This window comes from Thermobia domestica, chromosome 8 (genome assembly GCF_964235325.1).
Source record: "Thermobia domestica chromosome 8, izTheDome1.hap1.1, whole genome shotgun sequence".
In the NCBI taxonomy this organism is placed as follows: Eukaryota; Metazoa; Arthropoda; class Insecta; order Zygentoma; family Lepismatidae; genus Thermobia; species Thermobia domestica.
Genome location: NC_137461.1, coordinates 122,851,787 through 122,874,862, shown reverse-complemented (window position 1 = coordinate 122,874,862; position 23,076 = coordinate 122,851,787). Strand labels below are relative to the sequence as shown.

At 35.6% G+C, this 23,076-nt stretch overlaps 1 protein-coding gene across 1 annotated transcript in view; it reads left to right on the top strand.

Moving 5' to 3' along the window:
* Positions 1–6,090: 6,090 nt before the first annotated feature.
* The window catches only part of LOC145693190 (G-protein coupled receptor Mth2-like), a 161,204-nt gene continuing 144,218 nt past the window's right edge, over positions 6,091–23,076 (top strand). The window contains exon 1 of the mRNA XM_081768966.1: positions 6,091–7,788. Within this exon, the coding sequence (XP_081625092.1) occupies positions 6,366–7,788 (1,423 nt within the window). The 5' untranslated portion in view covers positions 6,091–6,365. The remainder of the gene's footprint in view (positions 7,789–23,076) is intronic.

Below are 23,076 nucleotides of genomic sequence, written 5' to 3'. Positions count from 1 at the left end.
TCCGCACACCTTCAACCTGAGGAATCTTGCGAATTGTTTTGTTCACAGTTGACAGTGCGAGGTGGAATCTGTGGCCCATATCACGTTGAGTCTGGGGATTTTCTTGGCACGCTAATCGACGGATCCCCTTTAGCATTATGTGTGTTACTTTACTTGCAGCCCTTCTTCTGGTGGTTTTAGTGGATGAATGTTTCGCAAGGGAAACATGTTGTGCGCAACAGGCCACAATAGCTTTCGCAGTAGTCACCCCAAATGTTAACCCTTTTTCCCGACACTTTCACAATGCGTACGGAAGAAAACTTAGCACGGAAAAGCGCCATTACGTAACCCTCCCAATACCGGTTGATTTTCGGCGCCATTTGATAACACTCACACACCTACAAAGTCAGACACAACACTGCTCCCGCCAGCAATCCCATTGTTCCCGGAATGATATGCCAGGTGACAGCACCGAATCAAAAAAATGGTCGGATATACAGCGAACAACCTTAACTTAGAAATAATAGATAACACTAAATATTTAAATAGAAAGCCAGATTAATATCTACTAAGCGCTATTAAGTCAATTAGAGTAAAAATTTAAATGTCTGCCAATTGTGACATTAAGAACTACGCATCTAGATTTCTGACTTATGAGAAAAGAATTTAGTAGCGTCTTTACAAGTTTTGCCAAGGAGAGAGGGGAGAGACACTGTTCACAGACATAAGAGCTTTACGTTTTTATTAGTACTGTATATTAATATGTTTAATAGAAAGTATGTATATTTATTGTAAAATATATTTGTTAAAAACTATGTATTTCTCAACCCGGTGATCTCCTGCCCTCCCCAAATGATGCCCTTGAAACTCTTATTAGTGGGGCTAGCGTTTTTGGTAGATAAAAGTACCGAAATCGTTGGTTGGAAAGATATGAAAAACACAGTATTTGGTGGAATGAAAACTATCTTAATTAATAATTTAAACTGTACATCGCAAACATAATTTTAATATGATTGTACCAAATTATATACGTTTAGATATTTGATCACTTGAAAAATATGTCTCTAATTGAACATCGAAAAATGTAAATAGCTATAACAATTTGACCTTCGATTTACTAAGATTTAAAGGCGTGGAAAAGTGGATAGAAATTAAATAGATTTGACAACATTTACCATCTCAATGTTGGAAAATGTCAAAATTTCTTGGTTTAACTGTAGTGTTTTATATTGCGAGAAGGAGTATTCAACGTCTTTAGACAACAAAGGACATCCATGTAGGTATTTTGTTTTCACTACAAACTCCAGGTACGTCATATTAGTTGGATCTCCAACCTGTAAAAGGCCGTTATATTTCGCCCAAATATTTTCAAGTCTGACTCTTGCTGATCCCTGCAGACTGTCCTTTCCAGCTTGAAGTGTGCTCCATTCTTCCTGCTTGAAAATGCACTGAATCTCCAACTTCGTTATACGAATGACAAACCATGAACTTCATGCAGATGCTTAAAAAAATAGTCTTCTTCAGCAATAAGTTCTTAAGTATTCACGAAGTCTGCCTATGAACATTTTTGTTTTCTAAAGATGACCTTAATTTGATCAAAATATAATTCTCTGCACATATCCAACTGTCCGACCTTGCAACAACTGGATCTAGATGAAGCAGTAGTCTCATTGTTTCCTTGTACGCTTGAATACGGTAAGAACACTTTAAGTACAACCTTTTTGTTAAGTTCTCTGTTGTCCATCGTTATATTTACTATGGATGAGATTTTACTAACATGGACTCGGTTTAAAAATAAATAAATAAATAAATATAATTTGTGATTTTACTCGCTCTAGTCGGGAGAAGCAAAATTTCATAGTTTCACCAAATTGTTATATTGCCGTGTAGTACAGTGTATTCTCTCTTAACCTGCCTTTTCTTTAATCGTCCACGTTCCAAGAAATAAGTCATTTTCGTTATGTTACGTCGGTGCTCCACAACAACATACAACTCCAAAAATCATACACTTTTTTAAAAGTAGATTTTTTATATTTTTAAGCCCAAATGTACTTTTCTTCGTTTTTTTAAAAATCTAAAATCTACTGTACTTCGTTTAATATTTTTATTTTCGTATTCAATAGAGTGCTTACCTCTGGTGGGAGGGGTTCTTTGATCGATCTGCAGCCAAGTAAGTTTGTGGTGGACAACAAAGTGTCCGTGGGTTTTGTCAGGGTACTCCCGTTCCCTCCCACATTCTCATTCCACCAATTCTTCGATTATCATTCACTTGCCTTAAGAGTCTTCATCCCGGCGAAATTAAAATACCGCTAATTTTACAGTAATTATGTGATATCTTCAAATAGATAAAAGATAATTGAAATATGGAACAAGAGCGCCCTAGACAATATTATTTTGCGTGAGATACCGTTATCACAAGTCACCTAGTGGCTTTATGTTTTCAGCTGTTTAGAAACGCGAAAATAAATGCCGATTTTCAAAATGGCTCGAAATCGAAAGCAGATAAGTGAGTCGTGATAACGGTTTCTCATATAAAATGATATTGTCTAGGGCGCTCTTGTTCCAGATTTCGATTATATTTTATCTATTTGAAGATATCAGATAATTGGTGTAAAATTAGCGGTATTTTAATTTCGCCGGGATGAAGACTCTTAATCATCTCTTTCCCTAGGCGTAAAGGGATTTCGTGGGACGTTAAACTGAAAGATTTCATTCTTTTTCGTAGTCGGGTCAATCGGTTTTTTTTTTTTTTTTCAGTTTTGTGTTTTCTTCCATCAATGCATATAGACCGTAAATAAATGAGTGGTTCATACGATAATTCTATTGTGACATATTAAATATAAAGTAAGTATTTAGTTTAATTGAGTATCACTGAGTCAGTTTGTTGTCGAGATTTTGGTAACCTAAATTTACTGAACTATAATACTATAACGTTTTTAAGATACCTTACAATTTAGGGGCTATGAAATAGTGATTTTCATTTTAACTGACTTTTTCGTTATCTGATCTAGGAATGATCGCGTGGCGGTCGTACTGTACTTAACATTCTCCACAACCCATTGTAACAGAGGGCGAAGAACTTTTCATTTCTCCTCCTCATGCCTTCTTAAACTTACGTTTCGACAAAAGTACGTGCATTGTTGTAGATAATGTAACCTTAATACAGACAGGAAATCAACCTATGTACGGATAACGAATGAAAACTTAAAATTTGGCAGAGAATTTCTTTTGATTGGGTGGAGTTTTTTTTTTTTTTTTTTTTTTTTTTTGGACATAACTTTCGAGTTTGGAACCCCTAAAATTAATGTCGAACTTGAAAGCATTTTTTTTCAGCAACATTCCTACCAAATTCTATGATTTGGTAAAGCATCAAATATCCAAACCGCAGCTTTGATTTATGTAAGAACATCTTTCAAATGCCATCAGATTCACCTTTCAGCTTTTCTCATCTTTCTTTCTTTCTCTTTTACATTCTTCGTTGTCTTCAATTTACAAGTACCCTAGTATATGAGTTACTGTTTGACTTTTAGAAGTAAACAACCGTTTGGAGAAAGTAAACAACAATACATATCATCTGCTCCAGGGGCTCATCCATGAGTGGTCCATCGGGTCCAGATTCCCTTAAACTTCGTAACTCGACATATTTGCACACTTTCTTAATAAATTGTTTAGCAGAGAAATACGTGATATAGATAAAAGATTTGACCTTGCTCATCATCTGTACTGTTTCTTTGGCTGATAAAAACAATCTAATTTTAGCATTTGCGTGAGAATATAGGTGTCAGTACGTAAAAATTACTTATTTTTTTCGACTGTAGAATAATACCCATTCGATACTACATAAACATAGTGTATTGTATTATTGGGCACCCCCAAACCTTGAACCCCCCCAAAAAAAAATTTGAGTGCGCATCTGATCTGATCTAGCAGAATAAAAAAAAAACTGTCAATTATTACTGGCGAAGAACAATATACTTTTAGTGACATAAAAATCTGTTTTTCTCGATTATTCTCGAAACTTACGCATGACAATTTATTTGAAAGAATGCTATCTTGGGACAGTTAAACAGAAATTTAAAATTTTAGGAGTTAATCGTAAATTTGGGCAATATTCTTTTAGCTACTGTGTGTAGTTTCGTTTTACAAGTGTCATATTGAAGATCTCGATGATAATATACATTCAATATCAGTTTCACTTTAATAGGTAGTGTGGTTGTCATACAAGATCATTTTTAGGAGCGATTTTTCTCAAAAACTACGCATGAGGTTTTACACTTACTTATGTAATTTTGTTCTACTCCATCAGATCTATCGTTTTTGAACATTTTTTTCTCCTTAAACGCTAATAGTATTTTAGAATTTACTAAAATTGAAAAAAATAGAGCCGACGTAGCGAATATGTTTGTTTTAGTGCTTTAAAAATTGCTATAGCGGGCTGCAGTGGCTCAGTACTAGAACGTTAACCTCTGCTGAATGGAGTCCTGGTACAGTAAGGGACACTTCTGGATGGTACACTTTTGCCGTAAATTCTCGTATGGGTGTACCACCTAGAAGTGTCCCTTACTGTACAATCCTAGCTTGCGCCAACTAGACTTCGTGGTGGAGAAAACCTATGTGTAAGGGCGCCCATGTTGTGGTTTTCAAGGGGGGACAAACATAAGCGACGTTTCAAAAATAGTTTCAAATTTTGCTGTAACTAATGTAAAAATTGTATTGGATTTTCGATATTCTGAAGTACAATTTCCGAAGGGGGCGAGCGCCCCATTTTGCCCCCCTGATGGGCGCCCTTGCCTATGTGGGTTTGGTTCTCCTGTTTCCTCTCACTTTCTTCATTCCACCATTTCTTTGATTACTATCATCAGCACCTCCCTTGGTCTCGGTGCATATCCGTGGGATCTTAAAAAAAAAAAAAAAAAAATCTGCTATGATCTATTTACGTATAAATCACTCGTGGTTTGGCTTGCAAAGTACTGTTTAATAGTGCAAAACTTCTGAATAGCACGAATTATTTCAGATTAACCTATTATTATTATCATCAAAATATAATAATAATAATAATAATAATAATAATAATAATAATAATAATAATAATAATAATAATAATAATAATAATAATAATAATAGTTTGTGTGATGTTGATGTTCAAGTGTTTTTAACGTGACTATACTTATAGCTTTTTAGATATGACATATTTCTTTTTATTTTTACCCTTTATTTTTCAAGGAATCACGCAATAAAGTTTGCATTTAGAAATTTGCGAATTTCCGATATACAACAAACCACCAATTATTCAAGGAATTGGTTGGCGCGGCAACCGCAGATAAATCACAAAATGGTCGATAAAGAGAAGAAATCAACATGAAAATAGTTTTAAACAATTATTATTTACAGTAGGGACCTACACATACCATTATATAGTGGACTTAATAAACAGTAGTTTTCTGTACTTACAACTTTATTGATTTGCTTTTTCAGAAAACAATTCGATGAACTGTTTTTCCAGATATTAAAGCGTCTCTTCTTTATTTGTAATTGAAGTTTTTTTAAATTAACATTTTATAACAGTTATGCATGATCGGAATAAAAGAAGAAAAGGGAAAGGAATATCGTGCTGATGCTCCCGCCGATATTCGAAAGTTTGCTATTCTTTGACATATTCAGTGCTGACCCTTTTGATTTTGTCCCTTCAGCTCTCCCTGGACAAGATATTCTGGAAGAAAGTCTGTCTGAGATACTATTAGTAAACAGTGAAAAAAAAAAATAATCATTTGCAATATTTTTTAATTATTACCATCGGGAATCGTTTAGAAGGCTTTGATTTACATAAACAAAATAAGGGCTAATAGATTTGCTGATATTTCATCCTGACAAACATTTAACTAAAGATAACTACTGACTAAAATCTCTCTCACTTTATCTCTCTCTCTCTCTCTTTTTCAATCGTGTCATGACCCTTTTCTGGAACAAATTACTTTCGTTTGTGTAAGTGTGAACCTACATATCTTGACATTTGATTACAAAAAAGCTGCGCAGAATCCAGTTCCTCGTTAATTTTGTCTGTGATGCGTTCGGGTCGCTTCTATAAACGCACGTGCTGTTTGATGAATCCTCCAGTTGTGCTTGAGGCTCCAGTCCTGGCGCGCTGTGTCATAGATTCGACCTAGCAAGCAAACGAGCGGAGATAGAACTTGCAGACGAAAGCAAAGTTGATGACAAACATATAAATAGTTTAGTTAACAGCATTAACATAAATATTGCTTTGACTTATACAGGTCGTAGCGTTGCGTGTGCAGCTGGTGACTGGCGACAACAGAACACGTCACCATGTAAATGTGACAAAAGTTATTTGATTGTTATTCTTTTTCCGGAAGAATATCCTAATCAAAATGAATCGTGCTCTATGGTATAGTATTTGTGTGTTAGCGATACTCGTGTCCACACGAGCAGTTAGTGTAGAGGAAAATTATTCAAACGTGTGCAATCAGAAATTGTGTCAAAGTGACAAAACATGCGTTAGAAAATGTTGTCCCGAAGATTTTGTTTTACTTTCGATCAATGAAACAAAGTGCATTCCAACACCCACATATAACTTGACTACATTTAGTAAAGATCTTGAAACTCAAGGCCAAACGATTTACAGAATTCCCGTGTGTGGAGGTGACTGTGGTAATTTTAAAATTGTGACAGTGATGCCAGAAAATATTGACAAAATACCCGAGCGGAAAACAGATTATTGTATTGACAAAATTGCTGGTGATAATACTTTTAAAAATTATGGGGTCGTGTGTGAAGGAAGTGAAGAGTATAATTACGAAGAAATTAAAGTTCCTCTTATCACCGTGCCCAAATGTTGCTTGAAGGGACAGTTTTATGATATTAATGACAAATCATGTCGTTTTGATATTGAATATTTACATACAGATATAAAACAAATTTTACCTACAACAAGTCGAAACATGTCTTTGTTTATTGATATTAAATATGGTGCTCCAAGGTGTTTAGAAAATGACACTTTAGTAGAATCTCTTGTAGATTATGAAATTGCAATTGCTGACATCAATATTGACAATAATGGTGTTTTGAATTTTTCATCCAAGATCTATCACTCAAACCAATATTGTGTTGATTTTACTAGGAAGAAACGAGTGTTGTCCTCACCGTCAGCGAATAACGACAGTACAGATTCTGTTGTGGTGCGATTATGCGAATCGGATTATTGTCGACGGAATGTGTGTATCAGAAAGTGTTGTCCAGAAGGTCATTCCTATATTGGTAGAAGATGCAGAAAAAGCAATGAAACTTTCCGAATTCATTTTAGTGAAAAACCTAATGCGATAGAGCCTGGGAATATCTCATCGATTAATTTTGGGATTTTACATGAGCTGAAAACGTGCTATAAACATTATTTAAGCCCCCAAAAAGACGACGATCTATATTATCTTTTAACTAATGGTAGCTTATACGTTCCAAGATTTAAAATTTCCTACTCTCATAGTAGGTTTTGCATGGAGCACTTGAACTATTCTCGTGATGAAACAATAAATCAAATTGTTCCTTTCGTGTGTTTTCCTGAATATCCTGAAGAAAAATCTGCTAGTGACTTTTATGGGTATTCTGTGTGTTTACTTATCTCGTGCATCTTCATTCTATTAACTTTTACAATATATTTACTAGTGCCCTCTCTCCGAAATAACCATGGGAAGATATTACTGTCCTATGTAACCTGCATATTTTGTGCGTACCTTAGTCTCGTAATAGCGACGTTGGGCACCTATACATACTTGCCAGAAGTTATGTGCAAATATGTAGGTAAGTGTGATATATTTAATTATACTTCTTAGTCTTAACAAATATATTGCGCCATGATTGTCCTTATAGTTGATTCCAAGGGGAAGGATTTTCCTGTGCCCTATTTCGTATAATTTATAACTAACTTCTATAGTTAGGACCTGCAAATATCATCCTACCCACTCTCCCCTACAATCAAAAGAACTACAGCACAGAAGTAGCTGTTTTTCAGACGTTAACTCAATAGATAAAAATAAACATTTGAATGTGGTATTATACACATCCAAAAAATTGCGAACTAGGCCCTATAATGGAATATATACAATAGAACTCATAATATACAGAAATACAATGATGACGTAAGATGTACTTAGTTGAGACTTTTCCGTGTTGTTTTTTAATGTCCTGAGATAGATACATTCGAAACTAACGCAAAGTTAATAATTATATGTGTATATCGTAATAATGTATTTTCCTTTTGATCTTTCTTAAGCAAAATGTCTTGGCCTGCCGAGGGAGGACGATTCCCCTCCCCTCTAACCCTCCATGTTGACGTCAATGCATAGTCCACAACGGGAATCGAATCTGATATTAGGTGTAAAAGAAGAAGTATCACAAACTATTGAACTCAGGCCTACTAGAACACTAAGACGGACTGAGTGTATGTGCTGGGATTATTATGGAGGGGTAACGTGAGTTAATCCTACATTCAGTCTCACATACCAACAAATAATTGAAAGTTTTCAGGAGAGACTGAGTTCCCCTGTCCATCCCCTAGCAACAGATCTGGTTTCAACTGTATGCGATATTAAATGTTTGTTCCTAGACTCTTTTTTTTTTTTTTTTTCCTCAGTTTTCTTACGCCAAGAATGTCTGTTACTCATACCTACCAGCTAAAGTGGTTCAAGGTCGGTACTCCAATGTAACTGAATAGCTATCGTATTTGAATTTTATGCTCGAGATCGTGGCTTCAATTCCCGTTTGGAAAACACACAATTTTCAGTGTTTCCCCAATATCATTCGGAAATTCGGGGAGCCACTTTAATTAAGGATTACCGAACTGCGGTCTAAGAAAGTCAGAAAGAACGTCCATGGGAGAAATATGTTGTTGATCACATTCACATATCGTCCAAGAAAACCACTCAATTGACAATAGTCTTTCGTGAATCAAATCTCCAGGCAGTTGAATAGATATTAGTGGCTACCCCATCTTTTTCCATCTAGTCGCAAGTAAAGCTAATATAGGAGAAAGTTTTGTGCAGTGTTGCTACTCTTCGAGAACAAGTTGGTTGAAAAAGAGGTCTATTCCCCCCTCAAATTTATATATATTTCTCCTATACTTATATTCCAGGTTTTTAAAACCATTTCTCCTATATTTCGTTCGAATGGTTATTCTGTGTACCGGTAACCTTTTCCTCATTTCAAGGCATATTTTTCCAGTTGACAATAACAACAATGAAATATTTTCTTGGTAATAATAGAACTAATAGAAGGCAACCTCATTCATCCCTCTTTCGAAAAGAAGTAGGTCAAGGAAGATCATCAGATCTCTGCAGACCACATAGGTAACAAAGTAGTGTTGATTATGATACATATTGCAAGTAGAAAATGGGTCAGTGTTAGAAGTGTGTGTCCAGGGCCGGATTTAGGGGGGTGCACCGGAGCACGTGCACCCCTCCTCCATTCTGAATACACACTATCTAAAGTGAGAAACTGGCAGTGGAAATAACAATACTTTCCTAAAATTTCATGTCATGTTTCCGTTTCGGGCTTAAAAAAAAAAAAAAAAAAAAAAAAAAAAAAAAGCGGTTTTGCTAAACACAATAGTTTAAGTCAGTTCCTCATACACATCACAGATGCCTAAAGGCATTTTAAAAAAATAAATTTGATTCAAATGTACTGATAGTTATTGGTGCATCCCTCCTAAGAAAATCCTGGATCCGGTCCTGTATGTGTCGGCCAGGATAAAGATTGTCATTTAGAGAGGAGTCATGGTTGCAATTGCCCTTTGAGTTTGATATATATCGATCTCTTTTATATATTAATCAATGCTTTAGAGTAGGCTAAATTAATAATAATAAAAAATGAAATCTACTTCTGTCAGTGGAAAGACTTCTTCTTCCGCAAAGGAAAAACCTAAAATAATGCTACTTGATGTGTGTCACTATTAGGAGTATTTGAGTTGCTGTTAACAATGTATGTGTCAGGACTGCAGTGGCTCAGTGGTAGGGCATTCATCTCTGGTGTGTGGGATCCCTGGTTGGATCCCCGTTCACGTCAAGTGAACTTTGTGGTGGACAAACACCATGTGCATTGGCTTTAACGGGATTCTTCCGTTTCGTCCCACTTTATTCCATCATTTCATTCGTCTTGTCATCAGCGACTCCTTTAACCTACATGGCATAAACGTTGGATGTAAAACTGAAAGATTTCACTTTATTTTTCAATATAAATGTCAGTCACTGTTAGCAAAAGGCGAGCAGTGTATTTTTACGTAAGCAGTCCGTAAATAAACGAACAATCTGTTCAGGCACAATAATAATAATAATAATAATAATAATAATAATAATAATAATAATAATAATAATAATAATAATAATAATAATAATAATAATAATAATAATAATAATAATGTTTATTTCTGTACCATGAACAGCCTAATGGCAAAAATACAGCACTTTATCAGATAAAATTAACACATATTGCATACAATGTAAGCTACATACTGAAACAATAAAACATAATGATAAAATAAAATAGTACCGGAGTAATAATTCCTTGTGAAATTAATGCCAAATATTTTTAGTCTCAAAAAGTTACATCGTCAAAAATACTACAAATAATATTTGTACCCTAAAATTTATGCTTCTGTACTAATAAAAACAAATTAAACTAAATTAAAAGAATTGTTCATTCTTCTTAAAATTACAGATTTTACATTCAAAGGAACTAATGTTGATCCATTTCTCGTATTATACCCATTGGTACCCTTATACTCATATTATGCAAGCAAGATATTCACTACGATATCTATTGTCTAGTATTTTCTGAATAAAATCTCCTTCAATAAGTTTTCTGCTGTCACTTAATGCCTGTAATCTCCAAAATTGATTCCAGTATTCAGAACTATGTGAGTACTAATCTTTATTCATTTTATGGCATAGTAACATAATAAAACATTTTTGGACTGACTCAATTTTGTTTGATAATGATATAACCTACGTATACTATTCCAAATAACCACACCAAACTCTGGTCTTTAATAAATAAATAAATAAATAATAATAATAAAACCATTATCAATTATAATTTGTAACGAACTACATTCTTTTTAGCGTCATAAAAAATCTCGTTTTTTCTCGAAAATAACGTGTGATAACCTCCTTTGAAGCATGTCATTTTATTCCTCTCTATGATATATAATATCGATTGATGTCTTTATTTTTGGACAATATCACAGTTTAAAAAAATAAAATTTATGAGTTCAGAATTAATTCTGAGCTATATCTTATTAATCATAGCCTGCAGTATACTACCGTCTTGCTACTGTCATAATAAAATGCTTGATTAGTGTAGTCTATGTTTCAGGATCACTTTTATCTAATAGGTGGCGTGATTGTGATACAACTATATAAAAAATGTTTATAACGATTTTCTCAAAAACTACGCATGAGGACTTATACTCACCCATATCATATTGTTCAGCTCAATGAGATTTATCGATTCTTATGTCTCATACGATACTGTAGAATTCTCTATTTATTCTTTTAAAGTATTTCTTTAATATTGGCTCTAAGGACACGTTGTTCTGTAGAAAACTACGAAACCATACACTAAAATGTAGACGGATGAGGAAAGAGATAATTGTATATATTATTGAAATTATGCACTTCTAGTTGCCGGAATACTTCTTGCATAGTTTGACTACATATTTACTTGACATAACAGAGTAGCTGACGTGCTCGTTCTCCGTTCTTCCCAGGAGAAGAATGGATTTGTTTACAATATTTGAAAGGTATATTCGAATTATCTTTTTGCCCTTACGATCTGTATGAATCAAAGTAAAATAATAGACTCAGATCGACCCTAGTACTATGTTCAATAACGCATTTCAGATGCTTACAGCCATTACGTTTGCAATCAATCAATAAATTAACTAATTTACCCTCTAGGATACGCATTTCAATCAAAATGGAAAGATGAAAACCCAGATCGACTCAAGTACTAACTATATATTAAAAAGTTCTCTTTAAATGCTTCAGCCTTATCTTCACTTCGGCTATTTTTATGAATACGAAATGGGAAATTAGTTAATTTAAAAAAAAAAAAAAAAAACTAATCTCCTTTAACCCTCTTAAAAGTGGAATTTCCGAAAACGCTAGAACACGTGTCAACTTTAGGTAGTAAGACTTTTATATATAAAGTTACATCTGCCTAACTGGAGGGGCTCGTAATATATTGGGTTAGTGGGAAAGAAATGTCCACTTTGGTGTCTGGTGGGAAAATAACCTCAGGAAGACTACACAGCAATGAATTAAGATCAATCGTCAAAGGTCATGAAACTCAGTATACGTTTTGCACACAGTCAGCAGGTGTTATGTTGTTGAACAAAGTGGTATGAAAGAGCATTGTGGAATGATTTTTCTTTATGAATTTAGACTGGAACATTCTGCGCTTTAGTACATTTGAGCCACAAATGTACGATTTTACGCACCGTTCGTCTATTACATAGTTTGTCAAATTCCGTTCCGGTGACACGGCATTGCCAAATGAACCCGTAGGCATCGACTAGCATCATATTCGGAGTTTTCCACGAATAACGTAGCAAATAGCATCTTTGAAAAATGTTTGTATCATTGTAGACGAATTATGCCATTGCTGGCTACGGTTACGCATACACCATACCACTGTCGCTCGTCGGCTCAGTGCAGTTGGTAACGTGAAAAAGTTGGACTTATGGGTACCACCTCAATTGACATTGCTTAACAAGAATCACTGTCTGGAGATGTGCAGTTCTCTAAGTGTATTCCGGTATTATTCATGACCGGAATAATTTTGTATAATTCCTGCATCAGATGGTCACTTCTGATGAATAATATGAATCGTTAATGGTCAGGACACTACTTGTGTCATTATCAACGTCCACAACAATGTGCCAAACTATCATTTACCGCAGAAGATATTGTTGCTGTTATGGTGTGTGTGATCTATTAAGTCTTTCTCTGTCGGAGAATAACCATCTCTGCAGACTGTTATAGTTCTGAATTCCATGAAATGTAGTCCATACTTACCCGCGAGCATCTACCAATGGTCAATAGACATTCAGTCTTCGCAACGCTGCACGACAAAACATGCTCACATGTCACTCAAAGGACAGAATAGACTCTTCATGAGTTACAATATGAAATCTTTCCTCAGTCACTATATTCTGGTGACGTCTCTTGCGGCATTTCGATCATTTCTTTAAAGGGAAGACTTTTCCCGAAAAATTCGGGGATACAACGTGTCGGGGGCTTCTTCGTATCACAGTATCCAGACTTCTTTCGCCACAAAATCCAATTGTTGGCTGATTAGCAGCAAAAGTGTGGTTGTAGACGGTGACTATTTTGATTAACCAGGTACTGTAATTTCCTTTTGGAAATGGCGCACCTGCGGGGAGCATTTTATTCGCACCAACCTAATAGTATATTTTGAGCATAATTGTTGAATCCCCTCTTCCTTCCTTAGGATATTCATTGTAATCAAAGTGACACAATAAGAACCCACTTCCAGGTAGGTACTAGCTATGTTCCAAAATTCTTTTCAAACGGTTGTCCTTTGCCCGTGATGCGATTACAGCAAGATTATTTTCATTTTTATTTATAGGGAATGTTTGACTTAAGAAACCCAAAAAGTCATCGCCATAAAATTTCGTTATTATATACTTTCTATGCGAATTCAATTCTTAGCTACATCCCTAAGACCATCCTTATTTTTTCCTCTTCTTGGTCTTACCAAAGATCTTTCACCCACGAAGTTTAAACTCTGCACCCTGCCCACGATTTAGATGAGAGTGATGTGCTCTGCCTGTTAGACGCTTTAATCCAATTATTTTTGGTTTCGAGAGACAATAGGAAAGAACGAAGTATGGTGATCGTGAAGAAAAAAATCCAATTCGAGATTGCAACGGAATTAGGCGTTTCAAGGCCCCTACATACGAAAAAAGTGGTTTCTGAATAACGGTCCGTCCATTTGAGCTGACGTAAACATGTTCACTCGCCTAAAGGCTACACGTTTTAGTAAATGTGAATCTTAAAATGTAGGGGGATGGATGACATCACACCGCCCACCGTGTCTATCTTTGCCCATTATAATTTTTAGGGAGCAGAGGGATGCCATAGATATTTTCTGGAAGTGGGGAATGACGTTCCCCTCACTTTACTCCTGCGTTTAACGCATCCGCTCCAAATTTTATACTTTAACTTATTTCTTAAGATTGTCTAGGAGAGTTTCGAATTTCCTTCCTGCTTCCCTAAATAAGGGTAGTTTACTGAAGGTTGAAAGTGAAAAATTCCCTTATCTCGAAAATGATTCTAGCGATTTTGTTTATATTTGATACTCCATATTCCTTTAAAATGTTGTACTATGATATGTCAATTCTTGGGGGAAAAATCCAGAAGGAGTACTCTACTCATTTTGAACAATTTTCTAAGAAACGATTGAGACAATTTTGTCCATATTTCATATATACATGATTCATTAATAACCTGACAATATGGCATAACTCATGGGATAATTTACTCTTGGAGGTGAGATTTTTAGGCCGATTTTCTCAAAAACGTTTCAGTTGTTCTTCATATTTTATAAATAAATGTTTCATTAATAACCTTACAATACAGGATACGTCATTTCTCATGAAATAATTTCCAAGGAGTAGTTTACTCTTGAATACTTTTTTTTCGGATTTTTCTGGTCTCGAAAACGACTCAGATATTTTTTCTTCATATTTCGTCAATAAATATTTCATTAACAAATAATTTTCATTTCTCATTGTGAAATTGCGGTAGACTTTCAAACTATGCAAACTCAATACTGAATCTGGTCGTAGATACAGAAATAAGGACAGAGACGAAACTTATTCTTGGGACGCTGTAGCCATATATATATATATATATATAGAGGAAAGTACCTAAATATGGAATAGGGTTGAGAATATGGAATACCACCGTATCTACCCTGGTAGGTGGTGCACTTTCGTAAAGGTGCCCAGAAACGCTTGATTATGTATCCTGTCATGCGTTTCTGGTCAGTTTGTGGTGAAGTAAGCAGTTTGTTGCACGTAATACTTCAAGGAGTGGATGTTCGCAATTGTTGATTATCGAAGCTGAGTGATTCAGAAGTAATTTTCTTAGTTACATTGTAATTTGAAATTATTGACAATGAATCACGCGGAAAGTTGGTGTTTTCTAGCTATAGGCTATGCAAGTTAGATTATTTTATACCTAGGCTAAGTACCATTTTTGTGGTTATGAAAGAAAATATGGCGAGGCTTGCAATATGGAATACCATAAGGTTTTAAATATGGAATAGTATTCCATATTTAGAGTCTTATGCAATCTTTTTGTTTCGTTTCCCAGATGAATAAACAGCGGAAGGCTTGGGATCACAACGCAATGAGGAGTGCAATTCAGATGTGAGGAAGAAGAAAATGGGATTTTTGAGGGCGGCCAAGATATACAATGCACCTCGGACAACACTTTTTCGCTTGGCGTCATCTAAATTGAGTCCTGAAGAAGCTGTTGTGAAGAAGCAAGGAAGAAAACCAATTCTAACACCGGAAATGGAGGAGGAACTGGTCCAGTACCTGTTAGTTATGGAAGACAGATTTTTTGGTCTTACTCCGAGGGATGTGCGAACTATGGCATATCAATTAGCGAAACAAAATGAACTTGCATACTCATTTTCAAAGTGCCACGAGTTTCCAGGAAAGACTTGGCTCAAATTGTTTATGAAAAGACACAAGGGAAAACTTTCTTTCAGAAAACTGACACAAACCTCATACAAACGAACCGTTGGTATTTGTAAAGATAAAGTGACCCACTTCTTTGACCTTTTTGCAATCGGAGGTTGATAATAAGAACATTTCTGCTGATCGCATATTTAACGTTGATGAGACAGGCCTGACTGTCGTTTCGTCAAAAATTCCTCAAGTTCTTGCACACAAAGGAAAACGTCAAATAGGCGCAATTAGCTCTGCACAACGAGGCTCTTTAGTGACCGTAATAACGTGTATGGGTGCCACGGGATATTTGTGTTCCTCCCATGCTAATATTTCCAAGGAAATGTAGTCAAATCACCTCATGCGCGGTGCTCCTGAAGGATCTATTGGAGCGTGTCAACCTTCTGGGTGGGTACAGAGTAATCTCTTCACTGAATGATTCAGACATTTTCTTAAACACACAAGGCCATCTGAAAAATCTCCAGTGTTGTTCATTCTTGATGGCCATTATGCCCGCTCAAGGAATTTAGAAGTTTTATACTTGGCGAGAAGCAATAATGTTTCCATACTTTGTATTCCTCCACACTCATCGCACAAACTGCAGCCTCTTGACAGAACCTTCATGAGTCCCTTAAAAACGTACTACAGTGAAGAGATCAGGGTTTGGACGAGAGCTGTTAAGACAAAAGACGGTTGTGTGCGGCCTCTCTCTGCATTTGAGGTAGCAGAACTCTGGAAAAGCGTACGAGAAAGCACAAACTGCTTCAAACGCCATTAATGGTTTTAGAACCACGGGAATTTGGCTCCTCAATCCTCACATTCTCAATGATAGTGACTTTCTTGAAGCAAAGCACGCACAACAACATAGATCAGTACCTGGCTTTGAACCTTCACGAGATCTCTGTCCCCCTCCTATACCACTACTAGACTCTGAACCCTCATCTGGACTCCCTCCTCCTTCTACATCAATCATACCAAACACTTCTCCCTCATGTACTTCAGACAACCTTTCTACTACCTCTGCTTGTCCAATCGCAATTCAAGCTTCAGGAAGTGGATCATCTGGCAGCAGTATAACTCCATGGCAAATATCACCAGTGCCCGCAGTGAAGAAGAGGGAAGGCAGTCGAGGAAGAAAGGCTGGCTCTGCAGTCATAATTACTTCATCACATCACAAAAATCAGTTAGAGAAGTCTGTGAAAGCTGTCGATAGTGGAAAAAAAATAAAAATGAGGAACAGTGCAAAATACAAGGGTAAGACACAGAAGAATGCAACAAAAGAAAAGGTAAAATTAACTAAGAAATGCACGAAAAGTACGTTACGAAACAAATGTGATGACAGTCGTCCCCAAAGTGAAACTTCAGATTCCGAAACATCTATGTCCATCAGCACATATGATGATCACTCATCAACGTTTAGTAGCATTCCCGATAATGATCAACCAGAGACAGGAGATGCTGAGTGCCTCTTCTGCTCATAAAAATTTTCTGAAGATAAAGGCGGTGAAAAGTGTATGATGTGCCAATCCTGGGTTCACAATGAATGTGCTGGATATGACAAAGGTGTTTATATCTGTGACTTCTACAAATAGACATAGATTTCTCACTGTATATTTTGCAGCATATCTAACACTAGGCAGGGTATCTAATAATTTTTCTTTTACCTAACTTTACAACTCCTCTAAGATATAAATGTCTCTTTGCAAATTTTGCTTCTATGCTTCTTTTTGTAACTTTACAGCTCATTTACTACATTTTTTGCATTTTTCAAATGATTTTTGGAGTTATTTGCATCTTAATATCATGTAATTAAAATATTTCTATTGTCAACTTCCTTTGTTTTACTTAGCATATCTATATTAGAAGCATGTAGAACATTCTGGTATATTTCATGAGAGTTGTCTATGGTATTCCATATTTAGAGCACTTTTTTTCGAGTAACAATTTTGTACTATTTTGATTTTCATTTATTTTTGGGGTCTCTTTTTATTATTGATTGACTTGAAATGGCAGAAGTTATTACCATATGTGTATAGAGTGCACACAATTTTTTTCATATGTAGAAACGTGTAAGGTGAGCTACAGTTGCCAAAAAATGGATCGGTATTCCATATTTAGGTACTTTCCTCTATATATATATATATATATATATATATATATATATATATATATATATATATATATATATATATATATATATATATATATATATATAAATCAGTTTTTCCTACCTCTTATCTTTTCTGCTATATGGTAGTAGATTACACTAACTTCTAGTTGTACTAGAGGAATAAAATCAGAAATGGAACATGGACCATATTCCTCGGATGCTTAATCGATTGCAGAAAACTGATTCTCAGTATCGTTTACCGTTTTTGTTCCGAGAACAAAAACGGTATCCGTTCCAAGAACATGGAAAATACAAGGAACTAACCTGTGTCTATTTCTCAACAAACTTTCAATCTTTATTGATACGTAATTGCCATCGCCCCGTCTACCTCTGTGTAGCATGTGGCATAGTTAGCTTTGGGGATATATTTCAGATACTGAAAAATAGCACTTCCCAGGGATGATCTACTGACAAAATGGCGTCCACCATGAGAATCCTAGAGATTGGGAACAATCAGAAGTCACTCAGGGCCTAAATCTGATGTGTAGGGCGTGTGTGGGAGAAATTCAATACCGTGGTCAGCCAATAATGACACCATAGCTTTTGTAACCACACTCCTCTCCTCTTCTAGGGGAAGTATAAAAAAACACATGTATAATTATTTTAAATGGGAAGTCCATATTCAGTAGAACCCCTCTAATCCGTCACCTTTGAGACTGGGGGTATGGTTGGAACGTAAAAAATCTCGTATTATCAGAAAATACAGAAAAATACGGATTTACAATAAAATAAACTATCTCTGAGCTCGAAAATGACTATAATGAGCCCAAATATCATTTTTTTCTTCTTTCTTGGCAGAACCACATCCACAATACGTTGTCAAGCAGTTCAAGTTTAGGCTTTTTCAATGTTTTGCTATTTTTAAGAGAGATTTCACCATCTATCGTCATTATATATGATTCAATGTCTTTCCTATTTCTTCTCCAATCTTTTATTGTCGTAACGCCTACATTGAATTCCTTGGCAATTTTTTTTTGAGTGATTCTCCTTTGTCTAGTCTTTGTAGCACTGCTAATATTTCAGTTAATGAAAGAGTAACGTGTTTACGTTTCACTCTTGACATGTTGAAAAAAAAACGCTGTACTGTAACGAACACAGAAGAATACTCTCATAAAACCAACGAAAAGTAAGCACTACAAACTGCACAGTGCAGTACAGAAAACACGCACACAACGAAAGAAACGATACAAGAATAGATGGAACACTTTACAGCAAGTAAACAACAATGCAGCGACGGCAATAAACGACAATTGGCCTCGTGAGTCACCAACGAGTTGGGACAACTTCGGCTCGAGCACGGTAGGATCAACCGGAGTTGCGAATCAGCAGAAGGATGGACGAGAGGGGTTCTACTATACTTTCATAGATTCGGCTTCCCCTTTACTCGTCGAATTTAAAAAAAAAAAAAAAAAAATCTTCCATAGTGAATCTTTACATCACAAATCTGATGCATTATCAAAATTTTAAGTTTCTAATTCAAGTGATCGGTCAGTCATTCACCCACTCAATCACGTACTTAGGACTTTTTCTTTTGGATATAGAAATAACAATCGGATATTTATTGTAAAAGGTTACTGAATATTTTTTTTTTCAAATATGAATATGATTTTGCATTGTAAATAAATTTATATTTACAATAAAGAAGTTGTAAATAGTAATCATATTCCAATGAAATTAATAAGAGAAAGAGATCTGAAGACGAACGGAGGTGTAAATGATGAAATATAGTATCTACATTGATAGAGAACCAAGTTCAATATTTGAGAATTATTAATACAATTTGGAAGAATTCCACATTTTTCTATTTCAGTGCACAAGCTTCATTATTATGATTCAGTTAGGTCACTATTTTATGATTTCTCAGAAATTCTTAATAACTTGCTTCAAAATGCAGTGCCAAGTCTCTTGTGTCTTGTGTACTATGGCAAGTTTCTTTCTGTAATAGCTCAAAATTATAGAACCCGACAAGCTGTTCATTGATTCTCTGCTTGCCAAGAACAGGGCCGGCCTTAAGCCGATTGGACCGATTGCTCCCAATCGGGCCCCGCGCCTATGGGGGCCCCGCGTTAGTGCCGTTTATTCTACTGTCCAGTCTAATCTACTCTCCAGTGCCGTTCTAACAGTATTAGGCCCCAGAACAAATAAGTGCGTTGTAGTCCCTATGACTAAATTTTGCTCCTAATACATGGAATTAATACATGCTATTCTGCTCGCGGGGCCCCCGATAAAGTGGCTATGATACCGTTAAGATGGCTCTGCTCTCTCGGTTGTCAAGTACACACAACAACATATTGTAATACAGTTACGCCCATGGACTCTACAAGGGAGGGTATGACCTCTCCCTAACAAGTTAATGAATAATTTGTATTAAGTTTCCGGGCAAAAGTAAATATTTTTTTAAATTTAATGCTGCAGTAGTTTCTTTTTTTATACGTTTACAACTTCTGTTGTACAAACAGATATTATGTCCAGGTAGTATTCTGCATACCCCCCAACACCCTTAATACTCTTCCAAATTTCCTTACATATACCCCTGGGCATAAAAAATATTTTCTTTGAGTTTGTGTAAATATGTATATCATTATTCTGGGATCCTTTCATTTTGAACACCCCAGTAAGTTAAAGTTCCAGGTGTTCTTATTGATTATGTCATGTGATACTAACATGAATACCGAGATATCAAATAAATCAGCCTCAGTGCAACTTCTTTGGATATCCTTTCTCTAATTATAGCTATGTTACAAATACAAAACCAGAAAACAAACTTTGCCCTAAATAACTAACTCTATAGCCCATGGAGCTCGGAGGTTCAATGTGGCATTCACAAAAGCACTCGACTGATTTCTATCCTTAGTTAACTGAATCCAGTTTCTACTTTGTATTCCTATTAATGCGAGATCCATCTTAATATTGTCCTCGCACCTGCGCCTAGGTCTTCCTAATGGTCATTTTCCGATTGATTTTCCAGTCAAGAATTTGAAAGCGTTTCTACTTCTATCCTGGCTACATGATCTGCCCACCTAAGCCTCTTAGATTTGATGACCCTAACAATGTTTGGTAAACCGTTTAAATTATATAGTTTCTCATTATGAAGTTTCCGCCATTCCCCATTCCCGTTCCTCTTGGGTCCGAATATTCGTCTCAGGACCTTGTTCTCAAATACTTTCAGTCTATGTTCTTCTCTCAGAATAAGCGACCATGTTTCGCAATCATACAGAACAAGAGGCATGATTATCGTTTTATATACTTTAAGCTTCAAATACTTCGACAGAATTCGCGACAACAAGAGAATTTGAACTAAATAATAACACGAATTCTCTGCTTTTAATCGACATTCAATTTCTTCGTGAATATGATTTTCGTCTGTTAATATTGATCCTAGATATTTGAAAGTATCCACTTTATCAAAAGTATTATTTAATATTTTAGCGCATCCATAATTTGCGGCATTACGATCCCTATAACGATTTCACGCTGATTATACCTTTAATAAGTAGCTATCTACCGTTACGATGTTCTCACTAGCGTTTCATGACTTGAATTCTTATCGAAACGATACAGCTGTTAAGAAATCTTTGAACCAACGAATTCATATCAATGTGCATTTCATTATGTCTTACAAATATAAACTTATGGAAACATAGACTTCACAATTGTATTTCTCGTAAAATTCTAGCCCATTTTAATATATTATATGACCCGCTTCCTATTTAAAATGTCGAGCAAGATACAAGATGGCCGACTTCAAGATGGCGGCCATGATAAGCCTACCCTCAAATAGATGTCTACTTCCTCCCAGTGTAGGTGATTTTTTTTTTTTTTTTTTTTTTTTTTTGTTTCTCATCCCTTTACCCTTTTACAAATAAAATGAAATTTTCAAACTTGAAACACATTGTTATGTCTTATTCTGATCAATCAAGTTTTTGGCCACTGCGGCCGCCTTTATGGCCGAAAGCATTTTAAATTTTGCATACGCTCGTTTCTTGATATTCCACACTTCTCTGCCAAGCTTGGTCAAGAAACTAGATTTGACATCGATAGGTTTACTTTACGCGAAAAAAAAAACTATGAAATACTAGTACAGAACCTTCTTGAAAAATTGATAGGTACAAGGGTGAAGTATGTATTTTAAAATCATTCACTGTCTGCATTTCCATTTGAGTTATTTCTCTGAAAAATTAGCTGCTCGTAATGAACAAGGTGAGTGTTTACACCAGAACATTTACAGATGGAAACATGTTATAAAGGGAAATGGGCACAACCACTAGACCGTAGGGAGAGCGATATATATATATATATATATATATATATATATATATATATATATATATATATATATATATATATATATATATACGAACCTTGGTTCAAGTTAGTTGTAAACCTGGGGGCCCCGCAAAATGTTCCCAATCGGGCCACGCGCCACCTAAGACCGGCCCTGGCCAAGAATTTCATTCAAAGAATCAGCCACCGATCGGTTGCAAACACTCCCGCTGCCAAGCCGGTTTTGCGTGACTCATCGTGGGGCCAGATGATTTTTTTTTTAACTTGCTGTAATCAGAGTGCTGTAATTTTTAATATCTTATTGGCCCTTTGTTGGAGTCTGTGTGGTAGTGCCTATCCGTGGTACACTTGGCCCCAGAAGGTAAATTTACATCCTGAGACTATTTGTACTACCGGTGAACACTACATTTTTTGACATTTTTTTAAATCTCTCTTCAGTATAAAATAAAATTGCTAATGTTGAATCACTATAATTGTATACGTTCTTTACTGCTTAGACTTTCCCTGCCCAATGTACACTCAAGCAGGTTGTAGGGATATGAAGGGATATTTTTGTTGTCATCGCAGGGACAGCATTGAAAAAAGCCTGGCAACACTTTTATTTACTTTTAGTGATCTCAATCATTCAGTTCATAATGTTCACAATAGAAGGCGATAAAATAACCAAAGTCTAGATCAGCATCCAAATCATAATAAACAAAAAACAAACAAACAAACAAAAAACATATTACTAGAATTTTCACTTTCTGATTCCATCAGGTTATTTTAATCACCTTCTATTGTGGGAATGTTGGAACTGAATGATTGAGATCACTAAAAGTAAAAAAAAAAAAAAAATTGCCAGGCTTTTTTTCAATGCTGTCCCTGCGATGACAAC